Here is a 21,299-nt window from a genome sequence, read left to right on the forward strand (position 1 = left end):
CATCTAAAGTATGGTCATGGGCATCTCAGTGAAAGAAATGGGGCAGTTTACACCTCAGAACTATTGTTTCAGGCACTCTGCATGCTCAAGCTGACATTGCTGCATTGTTTATACTTACTTTGCATTTGTGAAGGTTTTCTTGGGAACCATAACAGCTAAAGACTTAGGCTATGTCTACACTGCGCACCTTACAACGGTGCAGCTGTGCCGCTACAGCCGCACCATTGTAAGGTACACAGTGTAGCCGCTGTCCCAGAGATAAAATAAGGGCATGTCTACACTTGCCATTTAAAGCAGAAAAAGTCTTTTTTGCACAAAAACCATGGGAGCATCTACACTTGCCAATGACTTGAGAGGCATACAGCTCTTACCAGTGATGCTCTTGCAGTGATGTGCAAGTGAAGACAGGTTCTTTCTGTTTACACAGCTTTTAGCCTCCTGGAGCTATCCCACAGTGCCTAGGTGACCACTCTGGCCAGCAGCTTTGCTGCTCTGATGCCAGATAAACGGACATCCACCCCTTCCCCTGTAAAGCCCCGGGGAACTTCGAAACTCCCCTTCCTGTTTTCTTGGCAAGTACTCACTTATCTGGCCAGGTAACAATGCCTGTTCCATGGAGCAAACCCCCTGCTTGGAGCAGTGCTGAACTACTGGAGCTGATCAGTGTTTGGGGACAGGAGGCTGTGCAGGGACCCAGGATGCCCCACGATCACCCCTCACCCCCTTCCCACAAGACCCATCGTCAAAATGGAGAGAACTGCTCTAGAGCGCTGATCTCATTCACGATGGAAGTGCTGCTAATGTAAACACTCTCTGATGCCTGAGGAAGTAAGTGAGTACACAAACCAGCGCTTTACTGTCACCAGTTCCCTATCACTGGTGAAACTTATAGCACAAAAACTCTGCAAGTGTAGACATACCCGCAAACCATTCCCAACGAGGGGCGGTAGCTTCGTCGCTGGGAGAGCGTCTCCCGTCAACAAAGTGCTATCCACACCGGCACTTTTCGTTGTTAAAAATTTTGTCGTTCAAGGGGGGGCTTCACACCCCTGAGCAACAAAAGTTTTAATGACAAAAGTACACTGTAGACATAGCCTTACTTTTCAAAAAAATGAAAGTGAGAACTCAGAGAGCAATTGAGAGGTCTGACAATATACCTCAACTATTCCTTTGTGCCTCCACTGTGGTGAAAGCTTCACCTTTTGGAAAACACTGATGTAAAGTACTATTTAACACAGGGTAGGGAGAGGAGAGCCTAGAGCACTGGTGACAAATCTGAGGCTCCTAGTGAGTGAGAGAGTGAGAGTGCATTCTCTAGAGTCTGAAACTGGATCTTGTCTACTGGAGGAGTGACCATGTAGCTGTTGTGGAATAACTCTATGTGGACACTATATCCTGGGAGAAAAGTGACTTGATTACAAAATAATTTCTTCACTCACAAAGAGAAGTAATTATTCTTTAATAAAGTCACTTTTATTTCAGAACCAAGCATCCACACAGGGGAGTTAGTTTGGAAGAGATCATTCTCTCCACTTCAGCCCCTTCCCCCCCCCCCCCCCCCCCGCCATGAAAATAAATTGTAGCATCAGGACTATGATCATTTTTCACATTATGTCAACCCTTTCAATAGGTAAATAAGATCAAGTTAAGAAAATAAGAAAAGTCCCAAGAAACACCACAACTATTTTAGAACCATTTAGCATGAAAGTTGAAATTCAACTTAAGATATTAATGGATCTAGTGGACAAAGAACAGAAGATTAAGAGAAGGCTGCAAGTTTCAACAGAGCAAGGAGATATAGAATAAATAATGTAATTCTCACAGGATAACATTAGTAGGCTGTGAACTGTTGCTACTCAAAATTGTTACAGCCTTCCCCTTTTACACGACTAACCCATTCTGCCAAGTAACAAGATGTACAGGCAAATAAATCCATGCACACTAATATAGTGCTCAAGACTAATGCCTTGTAATCACCACAAACAGCAAGTTTTACAAGGCCTATTCCAATTTGGGAAGCGTTTGAGAGATGCTAAGATAACACTTAGTCCTGCCATGAGTGCAGGGGACTGGACTAGATGACTTCTCAAGGTCCCTTCCAGTCCTACAATACTATGCTTTCTATCAAAGGTTTGCTACGGTATGTAAAACTATTTTAATGGCGGCTGGGAACCCTCATGGCCACACTGCACATACCGATACCCCTTCCCCCTCTGATGAAACAACCCCTGGCAAATTTGAATCTCAGGCCCTCAATGGCATTTCAGAGGAAGTCAATGCTTTGCAGCTTTACTGGCTTGTGCCAAAACAGACTATTGTATCTAACTCAGGTTTTAACTGAGAGTCAAGGTTGGAAGTTGACAGAACCAATTATTCTAAAAGCATTCACACACCCCAGTATGGAGAGGTTACCTGGCACAGCAGCTGCTGTGAAATCTGTAGAAATACAGAAATGGAAAGTCCAAGGCACTGAAGAGATCACCTGAGGAACAAAGTAATATGCTCAGTGGAAAACTGGCAAAAATACACATAGTTACAAACAACTGGGGAACAACAATTAAATAGTTATTACAGTATTAGTTTAACATTCCTTTACAGCTGCCTGACTCTTTAAATTACTAAGTTTTCCACATTTATAATGTTTTTAATGATTCATTCCTGACTTTCTCAGTTCTAGCTGGTTCCTGCCTTTTGTTCAAAAAGGGAGAAAGGGTTGTAGAAAATGTAAAAGTATTCTTGGCTAATATGTTTCTAATGGCACATAAATGATTGTGTTGACACTGCAGTTTCCAATGACCAGGCATGCACCGCATTCGCTAGTTTTACTGGAGGGCCCCCAGGGGTGAATTTGTTTCCACTGAAGTCAGTTAATTCTTTTAGTTCCATGCTGTGCAACAGGAAACATTTACATGTATTGGCTGCTTCCCTCTCTGGAATTTGAACTCTGTCACAAACAGCAAGTCAGGAGGTTTAAAAATGTTCTTCCAAATATGAGCAGAGTAGGGCTGGTGAATATTTGCATTTCCAGGAAGTCTGACCCATAGAGCTCTCAGGAGTACCTAGTGTCTGGAGTTCTCTCACCTCCAAGCTCTACAAATTCTCAAAGTGTTTTCCTTCAATTTTTAAAAATGTGTGCCTATTTCACTGGGCATTTCTCTTTCATAATTCCTGATGGGAAGACACGGCAGGCACAGTGGCTTTATAAAGCACCAAAAGCTCCCACTAGCTGAAGAGCGGTACCTGTTCATTTCTTAAATACTTTTTCCCTTTGTCTTTCTGACTGGTTGAATCTTCTGTATAAAGAAATATGGACAGGTTCCACCGCCACTGCTTTGACTAGTAAACCACAAATTTGCCAGGAACTGGAATGGATCACTTGATGATTACCTGTTCTGTTCATTCCCTCTGGGGCACCTGCCATTGTCACTGTCAGAAGACAGGATACTGGGCTAGATGGACCTTTGGTCTGACCCTGTATTGCCATTCTTATGTTCTAACATGCCTCACCTCCCTGAATTATTACTTATCATTGGCCCTTTGGTCACAGTGAAGGACAAAATCCTACCATGGGCTGTGATGGAGGGGAGAAGTGAATAGTGGGGAAAAAAAAGAGACCCCCTTACTCCATGTGCAAGGAGCAGAGTGAGACCTCAATTTAGCATTGAGAAGAGCATAAGGAAGGAAACCCAGCGTCCAGGCTCGCTGGTAGGCCTTGGTCTCAAGGGATCAGTCTACCAGCTAATCCTTGGGACTAGCCCCAGTCAGCTAAAATGCAAGCTATAGTCTGCAGTATCTGCTAGTCAGGGTCCCATGCTGCTCTTTTGCAAAGGGCGGGTAGGGTCCATATGACAGGCTATTAGATGCAATTAAATATCAGGTCATGGATCTCACAATGATAGGCGCCTTTCCCCTCTCCTTTCTGAACGTTGTATCATGGCCTAGATGGTCCTGATCCTACTCCCAGTTAATTCAGTAGCAAACCTCCTAGTGGTGCAGGATTCAGCCCTGTGGGAGGGCCTGAGACAAGTTTACTACAGTTATTTTGTCATAGCCTTCGTGCAAGCAATTCCACGTGGTTTTCTTGTTGACTCTTCAAGATTTTGCACCAGGATGTAGAGTCTGATCTTAAACTGCATACATTAAAAAAAAAAAAAAAATCAAACCAGAACCCATAAAAAATAAAGGTTAATACATTCTCTATTCACTTTACCTGCTGGATGGGATGCAGAGGCCAAAAGCACCACACTAAAGAAAGAAATGATAAATACTTTACTACAAATTGAATACAAAAGTTATGAATAAAGGAGGGTGCAAACAATCTGCTCACAAATGGACAGTGCACATAACTGTTCATTAATGAGTGAAGTTCTCCCCTATGCAATGGGACAGCACAGGCCTCTGTATCACTTACGTCATCAAAATGGAGCTTAAGTGGGACTAAAAAAATAATAATAAATAAATGGAGATATCCTATCTCCTAGAACTGGAAGGGACCTTAAAAGGTCATTGAGTCCAGCCCCCTGCCTTCAGTAGCAGGACCAAGTACTGATCCCTAAGTGGCCCCCTCAAGGATTGAACTCACAACCCTGGGTTTAGCAGGCCAATGCTCAAACCACTGAGCTATCCCTCCCCCCTATAGTGTGCAAGCCTTGAGCTCGCTCTCTGTACAAGAATTTTGACCTTGTGTGTGCAAACAATGATTTGTGGGCATGATTGGGGTAACTGCATGTGCAAATTAAGCATCCAGTTCCACATGTATGTTTGTGCAAGCACTGTGTGCCCATATTTGTGAGAATCACACTCAAAATGTCACTTAGATGCAAGGAACAAGTATTCATGTTACAATTAGAACATCTATAAAGAAAGAGCATACTAGTGAAACTCCTGGCCTCAGCAGAACTAACAGCATTTAGTTTTCTTTTCTAAAGCTATTCACTGCTGAGTTCCAAACACACTCAACACTGGAAGGGGAATTTTAAAGAATATTTATCAATGCACATTTTCTCGCATATATAAATTATAAAATCAGTCAGGGCCGGTTCTAGGTTTTGTGGCCTTTGAACTAAGATTTGTGAGGCCCCAGCCTGACTTCTAAGACTGACATAACCAGAGCCAACACCACAAAACTAAAGGGTGAAGGGACTCCCAGTCAATACTAATGTCTCTCCTGAAAAGCACCTGTTGTTCAGTTACCACCCTGTCTCCAAGGATAAAAGACTACAGAATTATTGGTCCTTCACCATGCACAAAGATTCTGTGGCTTTATGATTTCAAAGAAGCTATGCTTCCAAAGCCAAGTTCTAGCTGCTTCCAAATTGGAACAAGACAGCTGTCCATGATGGTCACTGGAGGAAAAGCAACAAAGATGGAGGGCAGCAGTTCAGCCAGAGGCCCTGCTTTTTACCTGACTGACCATTGGTAGGCACTGCAGTTATGAAAGTGAAGAGACATGCTGAAGGCATCACAATTTCCCCCAATTAACTGCTACTGTCTCCTGCAGTCCTAGGGCAGATCTAGGATGGCTGCAAGGTACCAACCCAACCAGTAAAGCCATGGAGGCCTACACAATGAGAAGGAGTTGTGGCTGCCAAAGACAGGGCCTGCAGCAGGGTCTTACTAGAGTTCAATGAAGCATGGAGCTTTTCTGGCTGGTGCAGGGCATATGTTGATACTAAGGTCCCAAAGGGTGTGGAGGTGAGGGTCCTGGCTCTGAAACCAGTAGTGCAGTACACAAGGCAAAGGGGGAAATTACATGTTAAGCATATGGTCAAGTGGCTTAGGCTTAACATTTTCTTCAGAATACTTAAACTATATATTACCTGGCGGAAAATGTCCAGTCTCTAAATATCTGTATTTTTAACAAACAACTGTTGTGCCACAAAGACATTAAAAAGTCAACATTTCTAGATTGTTGAACACACAGTATGTAATTCTCTGCTGCTGCCTCCAAACTAGATACCCAGAAGGCGCTTCAGTTAAATAAACCCCAATTCCACAAATTTATGGACATCATCAATTCTGCTGGTAAACCTAGCAAAGGAGGTGAAGGCACGTTGCTTATTACTCAATATGAAACACAACAAGGGAATGAAAGCACAAATGAAGCTGCATCGACAGTGGCTACGGCTGTGCTACAGTCCCCATTTTTGCTTTGTACATATTTTACTGATAAGATTATGGAGAGTAGGAAATGTGTATATGTTTGCCTGGGTAAGAAACTTCATCTGCAAGCAAGGGGAATTGATAACCCTTTGACATCCCAGGCTCAGATCCAAAGGAAACAAAAATCTTAGTGGGGCAAGGGGCAGCCTAAGCCAGTGGGTTAAAACTGAAGTAAGCTGCACTGTATTTATGGTCTCAACTGGACATCTTGTGGCACTGCCTGAAGGACTCCGGGACTTCCCAAAAGACAATTTAGGACACTAGGCAAGGGATAAGGAGTAGAAGCACTAGATCTCTGATTTTCCCAAACCCACAATATTTTATTTTGGGCTGCACCTTGTATGCTTTTCTGTCCGATTATGGGGCAGTTTTGCCAGCAAGAAAAGCAATTTATGCCTGCAAAGCTGGCCTTCATCATAGCAAAAAAATCCAGTGCAGCTTTTTGTGCTCATAAATGAGAAAGCCTAGCAACTCTTCCTAAAGCCACTTCTAATGTGGGTGTGCACTCTTACAGGCTTTACACATATTTCTGTCAACACACTTGAATCAAAACCTGAAAACACCCCTCCCCTTCTATGTCCTAGGTTTCTCTTGGCCAGAGACTACCAGTTGTCTGCACTTCAGTTTCACAGACAAACATCCAATAGATTAAGAGCAACAAACTCAGCCTTTGCTCAGTTTATGGAATTGCCATCATTTCAGGTTTGACAAACATTTGTCAGGTTGGGATGTATTTAATCCTTCCTCGTCGTGGGGTGGGGGAGTGGACTAGATGACCTCTTGAGGTCCCGTCCAGCCCCACATTTCTAGGATTCTGTGTAAGGAGTGGCACACAGCCATCTCTCCACAGGCAAAAACTTGGGAAGGAATTGTGACTCATTGTTTCTAGGAGAAGCAATTAGTGCCACCACTTTCCAGGTGCACATTACTTTGCCCTCACACTGCACACCCTGCCAGCTCTGCTAGTCACAACATGGGATGGGGAGGAGGAGGACGGAACCAAAACTGCACCCAGTCCTTGCCCAATTGCTGTGGGGGAGAGTACCCAGCATGCATTGACACCTCTTTGCCCACCCCTCACCCACACTCCAGCCAAGAGACAGGAAGCACTAGCATCAGCATGTGTGTGAGCAGGACCAGGGCCGGCTCTGGCTTTTTTGCCGCCCCAGGCAAAAAAGCCTCCCGCCGCCCCTCCCCCACCCCAGCGCGGCAGGGAAGGGCGCCGAGCCCGGCCGCAGGCCGCTTTCCCCAACCGGCCAGAGCGCCGGGGGGAGGGCGGCGAACCTGCCGCGGCTCCACTCTCCCGGGCGGCGAGTCAGCCGGGGCTCCGCTCTCCCCAACCGGCCGGAGCACCGGGGGGAGGGCGGCGAGCCCGGCCGGGGCTCCGCTCTCCCCGGCGTCCAGAGCCCCGGGAGGAGGGCAGAGAGCCCGACCAGGGCTCCGCTCTCCCCGGCGGCCAGAGCGCCGGGGGGAGGGCGGCGAGCCCAGCCAGGGCTCCGCTCTCCCCGGCAGCCAGAGCCCTGGGAGCAGGGCGGAGAGCCCAGCCGGGGCTCCTCTCTCCCCGACCAGCCAGAGTGCCGCGGGGAGGGCGGTGAGCCGGCCGGGGCTCCGCTCTCCCGCACGGCCGGAGCCGGAGCGCCGCGCCGCCCTCCTCCAGGTGCCACCCCAAGCACAAGCTTGGTGGGCTGGTGCCTGGAGCCGGCCCTGAGCAGGACTACTACTGGCACTGTTAGGATAGGCCACAACCTGCCCTGCATTTATGTTTCATCCTATGCAAGAACTGCAGATAGTGAAGCACTATCTCTGGAGGGCTATCACACTACATGTCCCAGAACCTCATTGCTATCTCAGATTTGAAAAACTAGGGAAGTTCAAGAGTCTTTTCAAATCTGCAATCTAAAATTATTTGCATCTTGCCTTGTGAACAACAGCAACAGAGGCAGACTGTGGCATTTTGCAGATTAATTCCCTGCGATTTTTCGTCCATGTGCTGATTAAAATAACAAACCCACTCTAAGTCATGACAAAATAGGCCCTATAAAGACTGGGGATTATACAGCTAGTGGAATTAGCTCTAAATTAGTTTTGCTAGTGAACAGAAGACTCAGCATTCCATACAATGTATATAATATTTCCACCATTTTATCAAAGTAGATTCTTAAATATTTAAACTGTATCTATCACAGTCAACACACCACTCATTTTGTGTGGAGGGTATGGCGGGGGGACAATGACCAAAGCCCAAAGACACAATAAATGGGAACGGAGGAACAAAGGAAAAGGAAGAGCAGTAAACACATCTCTTTGCTGGTTGAACCTTGCTATGTCTCTCAGACCTCTCAAAGTGCTGGTAAATTTGAAAGCAACAAGATGAGTTAAAGCCCATGGAGAGGTAGCTGTGTCCTGCTGCTCTACTCTAGAGCAGCAAAATGTCCCCTGAAAAGAACAGGACAATAGACTGAATCAGACAATCCAGTTATGAGGGAAGCCCTCAAAATGGTCAGCTAGAGCACCCAGTCGTTGATATTGGAACCAAACTTCCCAGCTTTTAGAGACAAAAGGTTTCTATCCAGGCTATGTGGCTGACCGATTATTTGCAGACTGGTAAAAGTGAACTTTAATAGGCTTTTCTAGAATAGTTTTAAGAAACATCACATAAATGGTGGTCAACTTTCTGAGAAAGATACTTTAAGTGATGAGGTGTGAGAAATACCATATTTTCACAATCCAGCAAATCCTTCTTCAGACCTATCTAGTTCTGGAAAGTCCACCTCCATGTTTCTAATGCCCACACTAAAGACAGTCTCCTAAAAAATTCATTCCAGATTTTAAACAAGAACCAGTGCATGCGGGAACAGGCGGCATTAAGATATTTAGTTTGTTTCAGTTACACTCTTGGCAATACTAGATGGAGCAAATATTTGATCTTTTAAAAAAAGAACTTTATACTAATATATTAAAGCCATCCAATAGCTTGGGGCAAAATTTTTAATGCTCCATCCAGGCATCATCTACAGTAAAAGTGCAACTCTGTTTTCATAACCAGGCGGTAACGCTTTCATCTGACTCTGTTACAGCAATCACTGTCAAGTTGTGTTCACACGGTGGCTTTTTCCTGCATAGTCAAATGTAAACCATCTGATCAGGGTTAGATAATATGAAGATACAGGTACCAGCAGCATCAGTATGCAGCAGAGGCTGCCCCTTTCCACACCGTCAGTACGCAGCGGAGCTACAATAGTGTGACATTTCATGAAAAGTGCTCAAGTAGACAAGGCCAGTGAGAAGCACCACACATTCACAGAACCTGGCATCTCAGAAGACTGGGGCCTTGTCTGAACTAGGATACAAGGTGCGTTGTTAGCTAACACATGCTAACTAACACATTCTAGAAGTCTGGTATAGACAAGGCAGTGTGTACAACATTCTACATTGGTCAAGCTTAATCTTGGGCTTCCTCACAGGCTTTAACTTGACCATCTTAACTAGGGTGACCACATTTCCCAATGCTGAACACGGGACACCTGGTAAAATTACTTGTATTCAAGCGAGTTCAACAGCAATCAATCAGAACTATGCACTACAAACATTCAAATTAACATCAAGCTGACTGAGCCCCTGTTAAAAAGAAATACTGCGTAGTTGGATTCTTTTTTTAACCTTCTTATCTTTAAGGATTTAGGGTTCACACAGGGAGGGGTGACACACACAGTCCCATACACCTCTCTCACACTGGGGAGGTAACCGACCAACCCCATCCTCCCTGCCCGATGCTGTCTGCCGTCCATGCCTCGCTGGAGCCCCAGGATGGACCTGCCTCTCCTGGTACCTGGTGCCGCATCTTCCTGAGGCAACGCGGGGGTGGGGGAGTAACAGGACATGCAGGGTCACATGCCCCCCTTCCCAGATTTCTTCCAGGGTTCACACCAGAAGATGGCCAGCAGCAGCCTTTCGGCACTGTGCAGGAGGGAAGGGATGGGAGTTGCTTCCAGCCGCAGGGGATGCAGTGGGGAGGGATGACCTGGCTCATATCTTTGCAGAGCTCATCACTTCCCCCATATCGCCTCCCTCCGCCCCCGTGGCTGGAAGCAGCTTGTCCCTTCCTGCCTGCACAGTGTCAAAAGGCAGCTAACATCTCCAGGCTGCTGCTGGCCACCATATAACCCAGCCACCTCCTGTCCCCCAGCTACAGCGTGGGCAGGAAGGGGTTAAGCCCTAAGGATGCATTGTGCATGAAGGCCCAGGGAACCTGACTGCAGGAGCTTCAGCAAACTGGACCAGAGAGGTGGCTCAGCGGGCGAGGGTGCCTAGGGGGCAGAGCAGCCCCGCACTCCCTAGGGGCAGGACCTAGGGCAGAGGGTTGGGGGGGTGAAGAGGGTGCTAAGCCCCTGTCCAGGGGGCTGCTGTGGAGCCTGCAGGGTCAGGGCATGAACAGGCTGGAAATCGCTTCCCTCCCACCCACCCCCCCCACCCCGCCACTCCAGAGCTTAGCTGAGGGGCGGAGAGGCTGCCCTGGCCCAGCGCTTTCCCGGGGCACTGGCCCAGCCAAAGGCAGTGGAGGAAAGAAGGAGCCTGCCAGCCAGGCTGTTGGTGAGCTGAGCGCCCCGACCAGGGCTGGTTCTCTGCACAGCACTGGGAGCAGGACACGCCCCACTGGGGGGGATATGGAGGAGCAGCGGGGCTGAAGAAGTAGGGCAAAGTGGCAAAACAGGGAGAAGACAGTGAGAGGGGAGCACGTAAAGGCCGATGGGTGGGCAGCAGGTGCGATATGTAACCAGCTGCCACCTGCCCACACTCACCAGCCACTACAGCTCACAGCCAGTGCCAGCCGGAAACGGGACGGTGGGCGGGGTCCTCCTGGCCAAGAGCTGGCAGTCAGCGTGGCTGCGCTGATGGACCAGCAGGGGGAGCAGCCAGCCCCATGCACTTCAGCTTGGCCCCGCCACCAGCCTTGTACTTCCACCCCCATCGTCGGCCACTGGACCCATCTCACTCACCGCTAGTGGGTGGGTGGCTGGCGAGCAGGGATCCAGCCACCAGCACAAGCTGCCAGGAGGGCGGGGGGGGGGGAAAAGAGAGACAAAAACAGGCAACTTGTCCCGTATTTTCTAAGAAAAAGTCGGGACACCCACAGGAGGGCTTAAATACGGGACTGTCCCTTAAAAAACGAGACGTCTGCTCACCCTAAGATTCTTAACATCTGTTAAAGGCAGCTGTGCCCTAGGTTGACCATAACTGGCTAACACAGTTTTAAACAGCACTTAATTAAAATGTTCTAGTTAACGCATTTAAAAACAAAAAACCCACTTTTCCCTGGTCTCAACAATGCCTAATTGCCTTGGAACTGAATGTCCCTTAAAAAAAAAAAATCCCACAGAGACAAATCAAAGAAATGTAAGTTTCCAACCACCTGCCTCCCTTCTAATCAAAGAAATCAAAGGAAGTGGGCATTTACCCACAAAAGCTTATGCTCCAATTCTTCTGTTAGTCTTAAAGGTGTCACAGGACCCTCTGTTGCTTTTTACAGATTCAGACTAACACGGCTACCCCTCTGTTACTTGACAGCAGATAATCTGGCCCTAAATTTGCAAGCTGCAAAATTCAGATTTGGATCCAAGATCTGAATCTAAGGTTTGGGCCCATCTGTAGTTTTCAACTAAATGACAATGGAGATTCATAGTTCATGCAAGTGATAATTACAAGGAATAGGATTTTATTGCTTGCTTTACTTTTCCACCTGATCATTAGACAATAGACCCATTTACGATGTTCTAAGCAGAACCACTCAATCAAGAATTAATAGATTATTTTTATGCATAAACACCATATTTGCAGTTATGTGAATGAACCAGTGTTCAAAATTACAACAGGTGTCTGTCTCCTTTGTCACAAATTTGCTTTTTACTTGAGAAACCTAGGAGAACAGATTGATTGTCTTAGGACATGAAACTGCATCATGCAAATGGATACTCATACACTGTCAGTGCATGCTGTATTGCTAGATTTTCTTTGGCACATACAAAACCTGCATTAATAGCCTACTCCAGCTCACTTTATTCATGCAAATTGGAAAGTTTTATCTGACTAAGATGAAGAGGTCTGGACCCTGCTTTTTAACTTTATGTTAATAGAGTTACAAGGTAAAGGTAAAAAGCAACAGAGGGTCCTGTGGCACCTTTAAGACTAACAGAAGTATTGGAGCATAAGCTTAAGCATAGTCTTAAAGGTGCCACAGGACTCTCTGTTGCTTTTTACAGATTCAGACTAACACGGCTACCCCTCTGAAGATAAAGATAGTCAACTAACTGCCTTAGGTCTAACCCACTGATGTGTCTGTATAAGGCCCACTCAGGCAGGCACACACCCACACAACACATTTTCATCTCCAGTCTTTCTTTCATCTGGTTCTGCTCCTACTTCAAGTTCTTGATTTTATTTCCCTTTCAATTGCATCTTTCTCTAGCACCATCTAATAGTGTGCATGCCTGGGGCTCACCAGGGGTCAGAGAGACTCACAAGCAGATGAAGGCTGCCACAGTATTATTTCCCATCCCTCAATAACAAAGCAAAAGTAAAAATATGGACGTACTTTGTGCCTGCCTCTAGATATCACTTGGTGTTTGGCACAGGCAGGCAAAAGGTGACTGGGGTCAGCATGGGTATTCACAGGCGAGCAGGGAGGTTTGATTACAGGGCCCTACATAGTTTACTTCAGATAAGGACTTGCAAAAATCCAGAAACAGCCATGCTCACTGACTCCCCTTGGCTATGATTCGATATGCCCAGTTAATGCCAACAATTAGAGGTCTGAATTATCTGCCCCATATAAAGCACCATTTTTAACAATCACAGTTATTGCCAATGCTTTTTGCATGGGATGTGTCGATACTTAATACCTCCCCTTTGGTAATAACTGGTGTTGCTTGCTCTCCTCCAGGTTTGCTTTCATCAAGTCATTGTGTCAATCTTACCTTGGGAGATCAGTGATCACTCATAGTTAAAACAGTTACCTTTTCAAGTGTAACTTGGCATGTACACCCATTATCTCACCCCCAAATATTCTACTGTTGGACCCAGGCCCTTTTATAAAGGTACATTAGATTTATTTGGTTAGCAGGAGCATCAGCTGTGCTTCTGAAACAAGGCACTGATGAAAATGGAAACATCCAACACCTAAGAACAATCACTGTGTATCAAAAGCAAATTCATTTTACCTGAATACATAGTTTATATATTGTTGGTCTAAATCACTAGGGAGAAAAAAGAAAAAGAGCTCTATCAGTAAAGCAGTTTAATGGCAGCACTTTCTAACTAGCAGTGATTTAAAATATCAATATATTAATTAAAAACATTTACATGGTTTTAACAATATTTCAAGTGTATTGCTTAGTCGTCCGTACTAAGGAAAACTCCCATTAACGTCTATAGAAGTTTTGTCTGACTAAGCATTGGGCGCTTAAGGTATGTCTACATTGCAGTGTAAGCCCAGGGTTCGAACTCAGGCACAAGATTAACCAGCCTTCCACCTACACACAACTCACACTAACCCAGGGCTTGGACTCAGGGTCCCAGGACTCCAGGGGGGTGAAAGGTCTGAGCCCGAGTCAAGCTGGGACCCAGCTCTATTGCTTTGCAATGTAGCTGCAGCCCCACTGGACTTGTACTCTGGGAATCTACCAAAATAATTCCACAATCTCATGGGCTGACTTTCTTTGTCCTCGGGAAAGGCAAGTTTGGTGGACAGTCACATTTTCCCACAATGCACCATGAATAAAGGTCTGGAGTAGCCACCTTTTGGGAGGGTGCTAGAAAGTCTCGGATATCGATGGTTGCACTCAGGCCAACATAATGTAGATGCTGGAGCCCCAGGCTGGGACCCAAAATTCAACAACTCCTAATCTGGGGTTACAAATGAGTGTAGACACTCACGCCCTACGTTAACAAACCCAGGGCCTGCTAACTCGAGTTCTGCTAACCTGAGCTTACACTGCAATGTAGACGTACCCTTCATCTTTAAGCACATATGGCAACCAGTCTGGAAAATAAATTTCAGTCTAACCATATTATAATACAGTTTATACGTACATATCCTGCAGCCACAGGAACCCATATCCATATATGCTACTGCAGACTAATGACAGGACAAATATTCAGGCCGACTTGATTTCAAAGGAGTTACTCACATGAGTAAAATTACACAAGTGCTAAAGTGCTCATAGGATTGGGGTACAATTTTCAGAAGTACTTAAATGATCAAGGCACCTAAATCTCATTGAAAGTCCATGGGTTTCAGGTACCTAAGTCACTTAGGTGCTTTTGAAAATTTTGTCTTGCATCTTGTATAGTGGAGAGAGAGAAAAAAAGGTAAGTGCAGACTCTGCAGCACTCAAGCTTAATACAAGCCAATGTTTTTAAAATAACTGTGCCAGGAATCAAGAGGTATGTTTTTCTGAATTGGGCCATGATTCATTAATGATGTACTGTTTAAAGTGAATTCAAACATGAGTTAGTGTTCATCTTAGTGCTGTATACAATACACTTAGGTGTAACATAAGGATGACAGTCAACACTGTTCATTTTATCAGAAAAGTTACTACTATTGGTCAGTTGGTAGCCATCAAAGGGTACATCTTCACTACCCGCCGTATCGGCGGGTAGCAATCGATTTTTCCGGGATCGATATATCGCGTCTCGTTAAGACACGATATATCGATCCCTGAACGCGCTCACCGTCGACTCCGGAACTCCACCAGAGCGAGCAGCGGTAGCGCAGTCGACGGGGGAGCCACGGCCGTCGATCCCGCGCTGTGTGGACCTAGGTAATTCGATCTTAGATACTTCAACTTCAGTTACGCTATACGCGTAGCTGAAGTTGCGTATCTTAAATCGATTCCCCCCCGCCCCCAGTGTAGACCGGCCCAAAGAAAGTTAATATATCAAGGGTCACCTCACTTATCTTAGAGTGTAGAGGCCTATAGTTTACCTGTCCTCTAAATAAATGTCTACCCTTCTATGATGGCCATGCCTTTCCTTTAAAAAAAGAAAACAAAAAACAAAAAACGTTACCTTAAGGAACTAGTTTTCCACAACTTGTGAATGACTTTGTAAACCCCTGTAATTGAAATGACATGTGTAACTGGTCTAGTACACGATCATTCTGGTTAACGTGCTATATTCATTTGACAGTTGTACTCACAGATATTTGTACTTTGTACCAGCATGGCACACAGGATGCACACATTGCTAACAAAAATAACCTAAAATAACTGTTCTTGAGGGCACAGCTCCCTGGCACAGATCAGCTGAATCACGCTTGTGGGGCTTGGGCTGCAGGGCTATAACATTGTAATGTAGACTTGTGGTCTTGGACTGGAGCCCTGGCTCTGAGCCCCCGCAAGGGGGTGGGTCTCAGAGACCGGGCTCCAGCCTGAGCCCAGATATCTATACTGCAATTTTAAGCCCCACAGCCCAAGCCCCAGGAGCCTGAGTCAGCTGATCCAGGCTCTGAGATTCAGTGCCACAGGTTTTTCATTGCAGCATAGACATATCCTAAAAGTGCCTTAGCGTGCTTTGATCTAGTCCTGTTTCAAAGCAAGTTAGATCAAAAATCACTAGAAAACAGTGCATGTCTGCAGGGTCCATGTGGGCACTTAGTGTCAGCAGACTACTGTGGAACAGGTTGTCACAGGCTGCAGCCCTCATTGCCAGACTGGCACCTCCTCCAGGTCATGCTGGGGATTAGCTTGAGGCCAACCCATCCAGGGTCTGCCATCAGCACTCTGTCTTTGCTCCTGCCTACGGCTCCTCTCGCAGCATCCTCTTCTCAACTCAGCCCTCCAGTAGGTCGTCATCTGTATTTCCCCCTTTCGGGAGGTGGGGGGAAGGGGTATCTCTGTCCAACAGTCCAGCCACTTCCTCAGTGGCAAGTGGGGGGGGAGCAGGGCCTGCCCACTACTCCAGGCCCCAACCCAGGGACCCTGCAAATAGCAGCCTCCTGCTGTTCTACTGTCAATACTGCTCTGTTTCCCTGGGCCACTTCCCCATGGCCCTAGCATCTTCTTCACCCTCACCTCAAGGCACACAGCGGCTCAGTCCCAGGAGCCAGCCACTGCTCTGTCCAAGGTGCTTACAATTCTCTCAGCCCTCTAGGGATGCAGTCCTTACTCTGGGCTCCCAGCAGCAACTGATCCTGCTCTGCCCTGTGGCTCTTATTATATGGGACCACTGGTCCATGACTGGCTGTTCCTTGCAGCCTCTCTCCTATTGGCTGCTTCTTGTGCAGCCTTCCCAGGGCTGTATTAACCCTTTCTCTGCCAGTGTGGGGTGGACGCCCCATCACACAGATTAACACCATAGCTTGTCCCAGACTAGAACAGAGTCTCTAGACACTATACAAACATACAGTAAGAGATAATCCCTGCACCAAAGAGTTTATAACCTTAATAGACCAGGTGGAAAGGAAGTACTATTATCCCCATTTTACAGATGGGGAATTGACACACAGAGAGACCAAGGCCCAGATCTTCAGAGGTATTTAGGCACCAAACAGGAGGATCTAGGTTTGAGGGACTTGCCCAAGGACATACAGCAAGTCTATTGCAGAGCCAAGAATTAGCTCAGGTTTTCTGAGACCTGGTCCAATGCTTTAGCCACAAGACCACCTCTCTAGGGGTGGTGATTTTAAAGATGTAGATGAATCGGAGACTGATTAATCCTGTGTTTTTAAATTTTGTCCTTTTAAAATGTGTATATGTTTTATTGAGTTGTGTCAATTTAAAATTAGAATTTATTTTTATATTTATTTTTTGTAAATGACCTATGGCTAAGACTCTATATATTAATAAATGTATTATTCATTATTGCTACTTTCCTGATCTGCAAATTCTTCAGGCTTGACTGTTTAAACTACCATGGAAAGAGTGTGTCACTGACATCAGCTTTACTATGCCAAAGCCAATAATCCCAGAATTTATTCAAATTACAGAAAAATATCCAAATGCCCATAGAAAAGAAAACCACAGTTTAAATTAAAAAATGCAAGAGGATTGTATACTCATACGAATATAACCCAACATTTCACCACCCTTCCTCCAGGAGTATGTTCTGCACAGATTTTCAGTATTTTAAAATACTATCTGTTAACGGACATTTTAAATGAAATCAGTGTGTGTAAGTAACGCCCAGACCACAAGCTATTAGTAAATGTTTTCCAGGGAAGATCTATTAGTGAGCACAGCATCAAAACCCTGCAAAACATCCACTGTTTATTAAAATTATATGTGAAATTTCTGATCCAGTTACCATTGACTGCCATACCTACTTTCCTCTATTGTTGTTTTCAATTTAAAAAACTATAAAGGCAGAGGGGGCGGGCTTTCCTATTTTCTGCTGTGCAAGGCAGTATGACAATAAACCCTCTCTTATCTTTCATCAAAGTATTTTTTTCTTCTTTCTATTATCAGTTTAAATTTCCCTATCTTCACAAGAAGGCCAAAATTTGCCTGCTTGATGGGTTTATTTTCTGAGACAAGTTTTTCAAAACTTACCAACACAGATCAAGTGAATTAGAGCCCAGAAATAGCCATCTGGATCAAACTGCAACAGAGAACAGCTAAATAAATAAATGCTCATGCATGTAAATACGTCCACAAATACTACTTTTGTATTTGGTTTCACAAATTAAAAGCAATGGGAACTGCACTATAAACGACAACACATTAGGAGAGATTAAAGATTTCTCAAAGACTCTCTTAGAGCCCAGAGGATCATCCTCCCTCTGTATATCTGGACTTTATATTTCATGGACCAGCTCATCAGCTGGTAAAAATCAGTATAGTTCAATTGGCTTCCATGCATTGATTTAAATAACCTGAGAATCCAACTCCCTAATCTCCACTCTCTGCTGTCAAACCCTGGCATTGCAGCTACTCTTCTTCAAGCAGAGGAGAAGAGACATGACTCCCTCAGAAACCTGTCACAACCAATTCTCCTAAATTAGCATAGCAGACGGGGGACTGCTGCGGAGTACTGTAATGCGTTTCTTCCCACAGTAGCCAGTTATTCTGTCTCTCCAAGGGTACCTCTACACAGCCAAAAAGACCTGTAGTAGCATGTCTCAGAGTCAGGGTCAACTGAATCACGCTTGCTGGGCTTGGGCTGCAGGGCTAAAAATAGCAGTGTAGATGTTTGGACTCAGGCTGGCATCTGGGCTCTGAGACCCTTTCTCCTTTTTGGGTTTCAGAGCCCCAGCTCCAGCCCAAGCTCAAATATCTACACTGCTATTTTTTAGCCCAGCAGCCCAAGACCTGCAAGCCCGAGTCAATTGACTCAAGCTCTGAAACTCACTGCTGCGGGGGTATTTTTTGCTGTGTACACATACCCTAGGATTCTCAGCCTCTGCAGGCTTGTAACAGGAGAGACCATATGACTGGATCAAACAAAGATTGCAGTGCAGACCACTAGGCCTACCCCAGACGTGTACCTTCTGTTACAGTATCCACTCTTTCAGTACACAGGCACACACACCATAAATACAAAAAACTTTACTGTCGGGAAAAATTGCCTTAACGCCTACTACTTAGTTTGGGAGCAGGGCCCCATCTGTCTGTTATGTTTGTGCAGTACCTGAATAATGGGGTCCTGGTCTGACTGTCTATCATAGACAGATGCTCTCCATGCTTCTATGGCCATCTTTGTATCTCACAGTCTATAATTTATCCTTACAACACAAGTACTATTATCCCCATTTTACAGATAGGAAACTGAGGTACAGAGAAGCAAAGTGACTTGCTCAAGATCACCTAGGAAGTTTGTGGCAGAGCAGGAAATTAAACCTGGGTTTCCTGAGTCCCAGGCTAGCACCTTAACCCCTGGAACATCCTTCCTCAAGACTGAGTCTCTTAAAAACTACCACAATACAAATAAATAAAATAATAAAATGATCATATACTATGTTATTAGGGCTGTCAAGCAATTTAATTTTTAAAATTGTGCGATTAATCACGATTTTTAAAATCGCGATTAATCGCACAATTTTAAAAATTAATCACGTGATTAATTGCACTGTTAATAGAATACCATTTATTTAAATATTTTTGGATGTTTTCTACATTTTCAAATATATTGATTTCAATTACAACAATTAAAGTGTACAGTGCTCACTTTATATTTATTTTTTATTACAAGTGTTTGCACTGTAAAAAGACAAAAGAAATAGTATTTTTCAATTCACCCAATACAAGTACTGTAATGCAATCTCTTTATCATGAAAGTTGAACTTGCAAATATAGAATTATGTACAAAAGTACTGCATTCAAAAATAAAACAATGTAAAGTTTTAGAGCTTGCATGTCCACTCAGTCCTACTTCTTGCTCAGCCAATCGCTCAGACAAACAAGTTTGTTTACATTTGCAGGAGAGAATGCTGCCCGCTTCTTGTTTACAATGTCACCTGAAAGTGAGAACAGGCGTTCTCATGGCACTGTTGTAGCCGGTGTGGCAAGATATTTACGTGTCAGATGCGCATGCTTCAACCACCATTCCAGGGGACATGTGTCCATGTTGATGATGGGTTCTGCTTGAAAACGATCCAAAGCAAATCGGACCGACGCATGTTCATTTTCATTATCTGAGTCAGATGCCACCAGCAGAAGGTTGATTTTCTCTTTTGGTGGTTCAGGTTCTGTAGTTTCCGCATCAGAGTGTTGCTCTTTTAAGACTTCTGAAAGTGTCCCTACCCCGTCCCTCTCAGATTTTGGACAGCACTTCAGATTCTTAAACCTGTAGCTATTTTTTACAAATCTTACATTGGTACCTTCTTTGCATTTTATCAAATCTGCAGTGAACTTGTTCTTAAAACAAACAACAACGTGTGCTCGGTCATCATCCAAGACTGCCGTAACATGAAATATATTGCAGAATTCAGGTAAAACAGAGCAGGGGACATACAATTCTCCCCCAAGGAGTTTAGTCACAAATTTAATTAACGCATTATTTTTTTAATGAGCGTCATCAGCACGGAAGCATGTCGTCTGGAATGGTGGCCGAAGCATGAAGGGGCATACGAATGTTTAGCACTTTTGGCACGTAAATACCTTGCAATGCCAGCTACAAAAGTGCCATGCAAATACCTGTTCTCACTTTCTGGTGACATTGTAAATAAGAAGAGGGCAGCATTATCTCCTGTAAATGTAAACAAACTTGTTTGTCTTAGCAATTGGCTGACCAAGAAGTAGGATTGAGTGGACTTGTAGCCTCTGAAGTTTTACACTTTTTGTTTTTGAGTGCAGTTATGTAAAAAAATTTTTTTTAAATCTACATTTGTAAGTTGCACTTTCAGGGCAAAGAGATTGCACTACAGTACTTGTATGAGGTGAACTGAAAAATTCTATTTCTTCTGTTTATCATTTTTACAGTGAAAATATTTGTAATCAAAATATACACTTTGATTTCAATTACAACACAGAATACAAGATATATATGAAAATGTAGAACATCCAAAATATTTAATAAATTTTAATTGATAGTCTCTTGTTTAACAGTGGGATTAAAACTGCGATGAATCGTGATTATTAATTTTTTTGAGTTAACCGCATGAGTTAACTGCGATTAATCAACAGCCCTAGTTATATTAAACATAATAGGCCAAGGAGACAGTTTTATAACCCTTCACAAAACTGACTGTGAATTACCTTAGCACACAAGCAAAAGCCATGCAAATATATTCCCCCTGCTTGGAAACAGGACTCCCAAATACCAAGGTCAAAGACAGCTGACAAAACAGAACCCACCTGCATGTCAAACAAAGGAAGGCACCCTGCTGCGATCAGGAGGAATAGCACACTGTGTGAAAGAAAACAAAGACCTATAGTTCGTAACCCAATGCTGCACTCTCAAATCAGATTGGGAATTTCCATTCAATCTCACACTGACATCCCTTCATTTTTACATAGATTATCACCTTTTCCACCAACAGGAAGGTATTTTACCTATTCCCCTTTGTATTTAACAACAAAAAAAGAATTTAAATCAGCAGAAAAGAATACCCGTGCAAAATATACATGAGTTAATGCTGTGGACAAGCTTTGTACCTGAGAGTATTAATCATATTGTGCCAGAATCTCCCTTACCATCCAGCC

General features: G+C 44.6%; 1 protein-coding gene across 10 annotated transcripts in view; it reads right to left on the reverse strand.

The window, feature by feature from the left end:
- The window catches only part of TMEM241 (transmembrane protein 241), a 105,386-nt gene that overhangs the window by 63,482 nt on the left and 20,605 nt on the right, over window positions 1-21,299 (reverse strand). For 7 of the 10 annotated variants that reach the window (XM_042854831.2, XM_042854834.2, XM_042854830.2 and 4 more), the window contains exons 7-12: window positions 20,952-21,003; window positions 17,709-17,757; window positions 15,229-15,274; window positions 13,377-13,412; window positions 4,211-4,245; window positions 2,413-2,482 (exon numbers count right to left, since the gene is read on the reverse strand). In XM_042854831.2, the coding sequence (XP_042710765.1) occupies window positions 2,413-2,482; window positions 4,211-4,245; window positions 13,377-13,412; window positions 15,229-15,274; window positions 17,709-17,757; window positions 20,952-21,003 (288 nt within the window). The remainder of the gene's footprint in view (window positions 1-2,412; window positions 2,483-4,210; window positions 4,246-13,376; window positions 13,413-15,228; window positions 15,275-17,708; window positions 17,758-20,951; window positions 21,004-21,299) is intronic. The other 3 variants (XM_042854837.2, XM_042854836.2, XM_065585345.1) reach the window with 1 other exon arrangement.

This window comes from Chrysemys picta, chromosome 2 (genome assembly GCF_011386835.1).
Source record: "Chrysemys picta bellii isolate R12L10 chromosome 2, ASM1138683v2, whole genome shotgun sequence".
Taxonomy (NCBI): domain Eukaryota; kingdom Metazoa; phylum Chordata; order Testudines; family Emydidae; genus Chrysemys; species Chrysemys picta.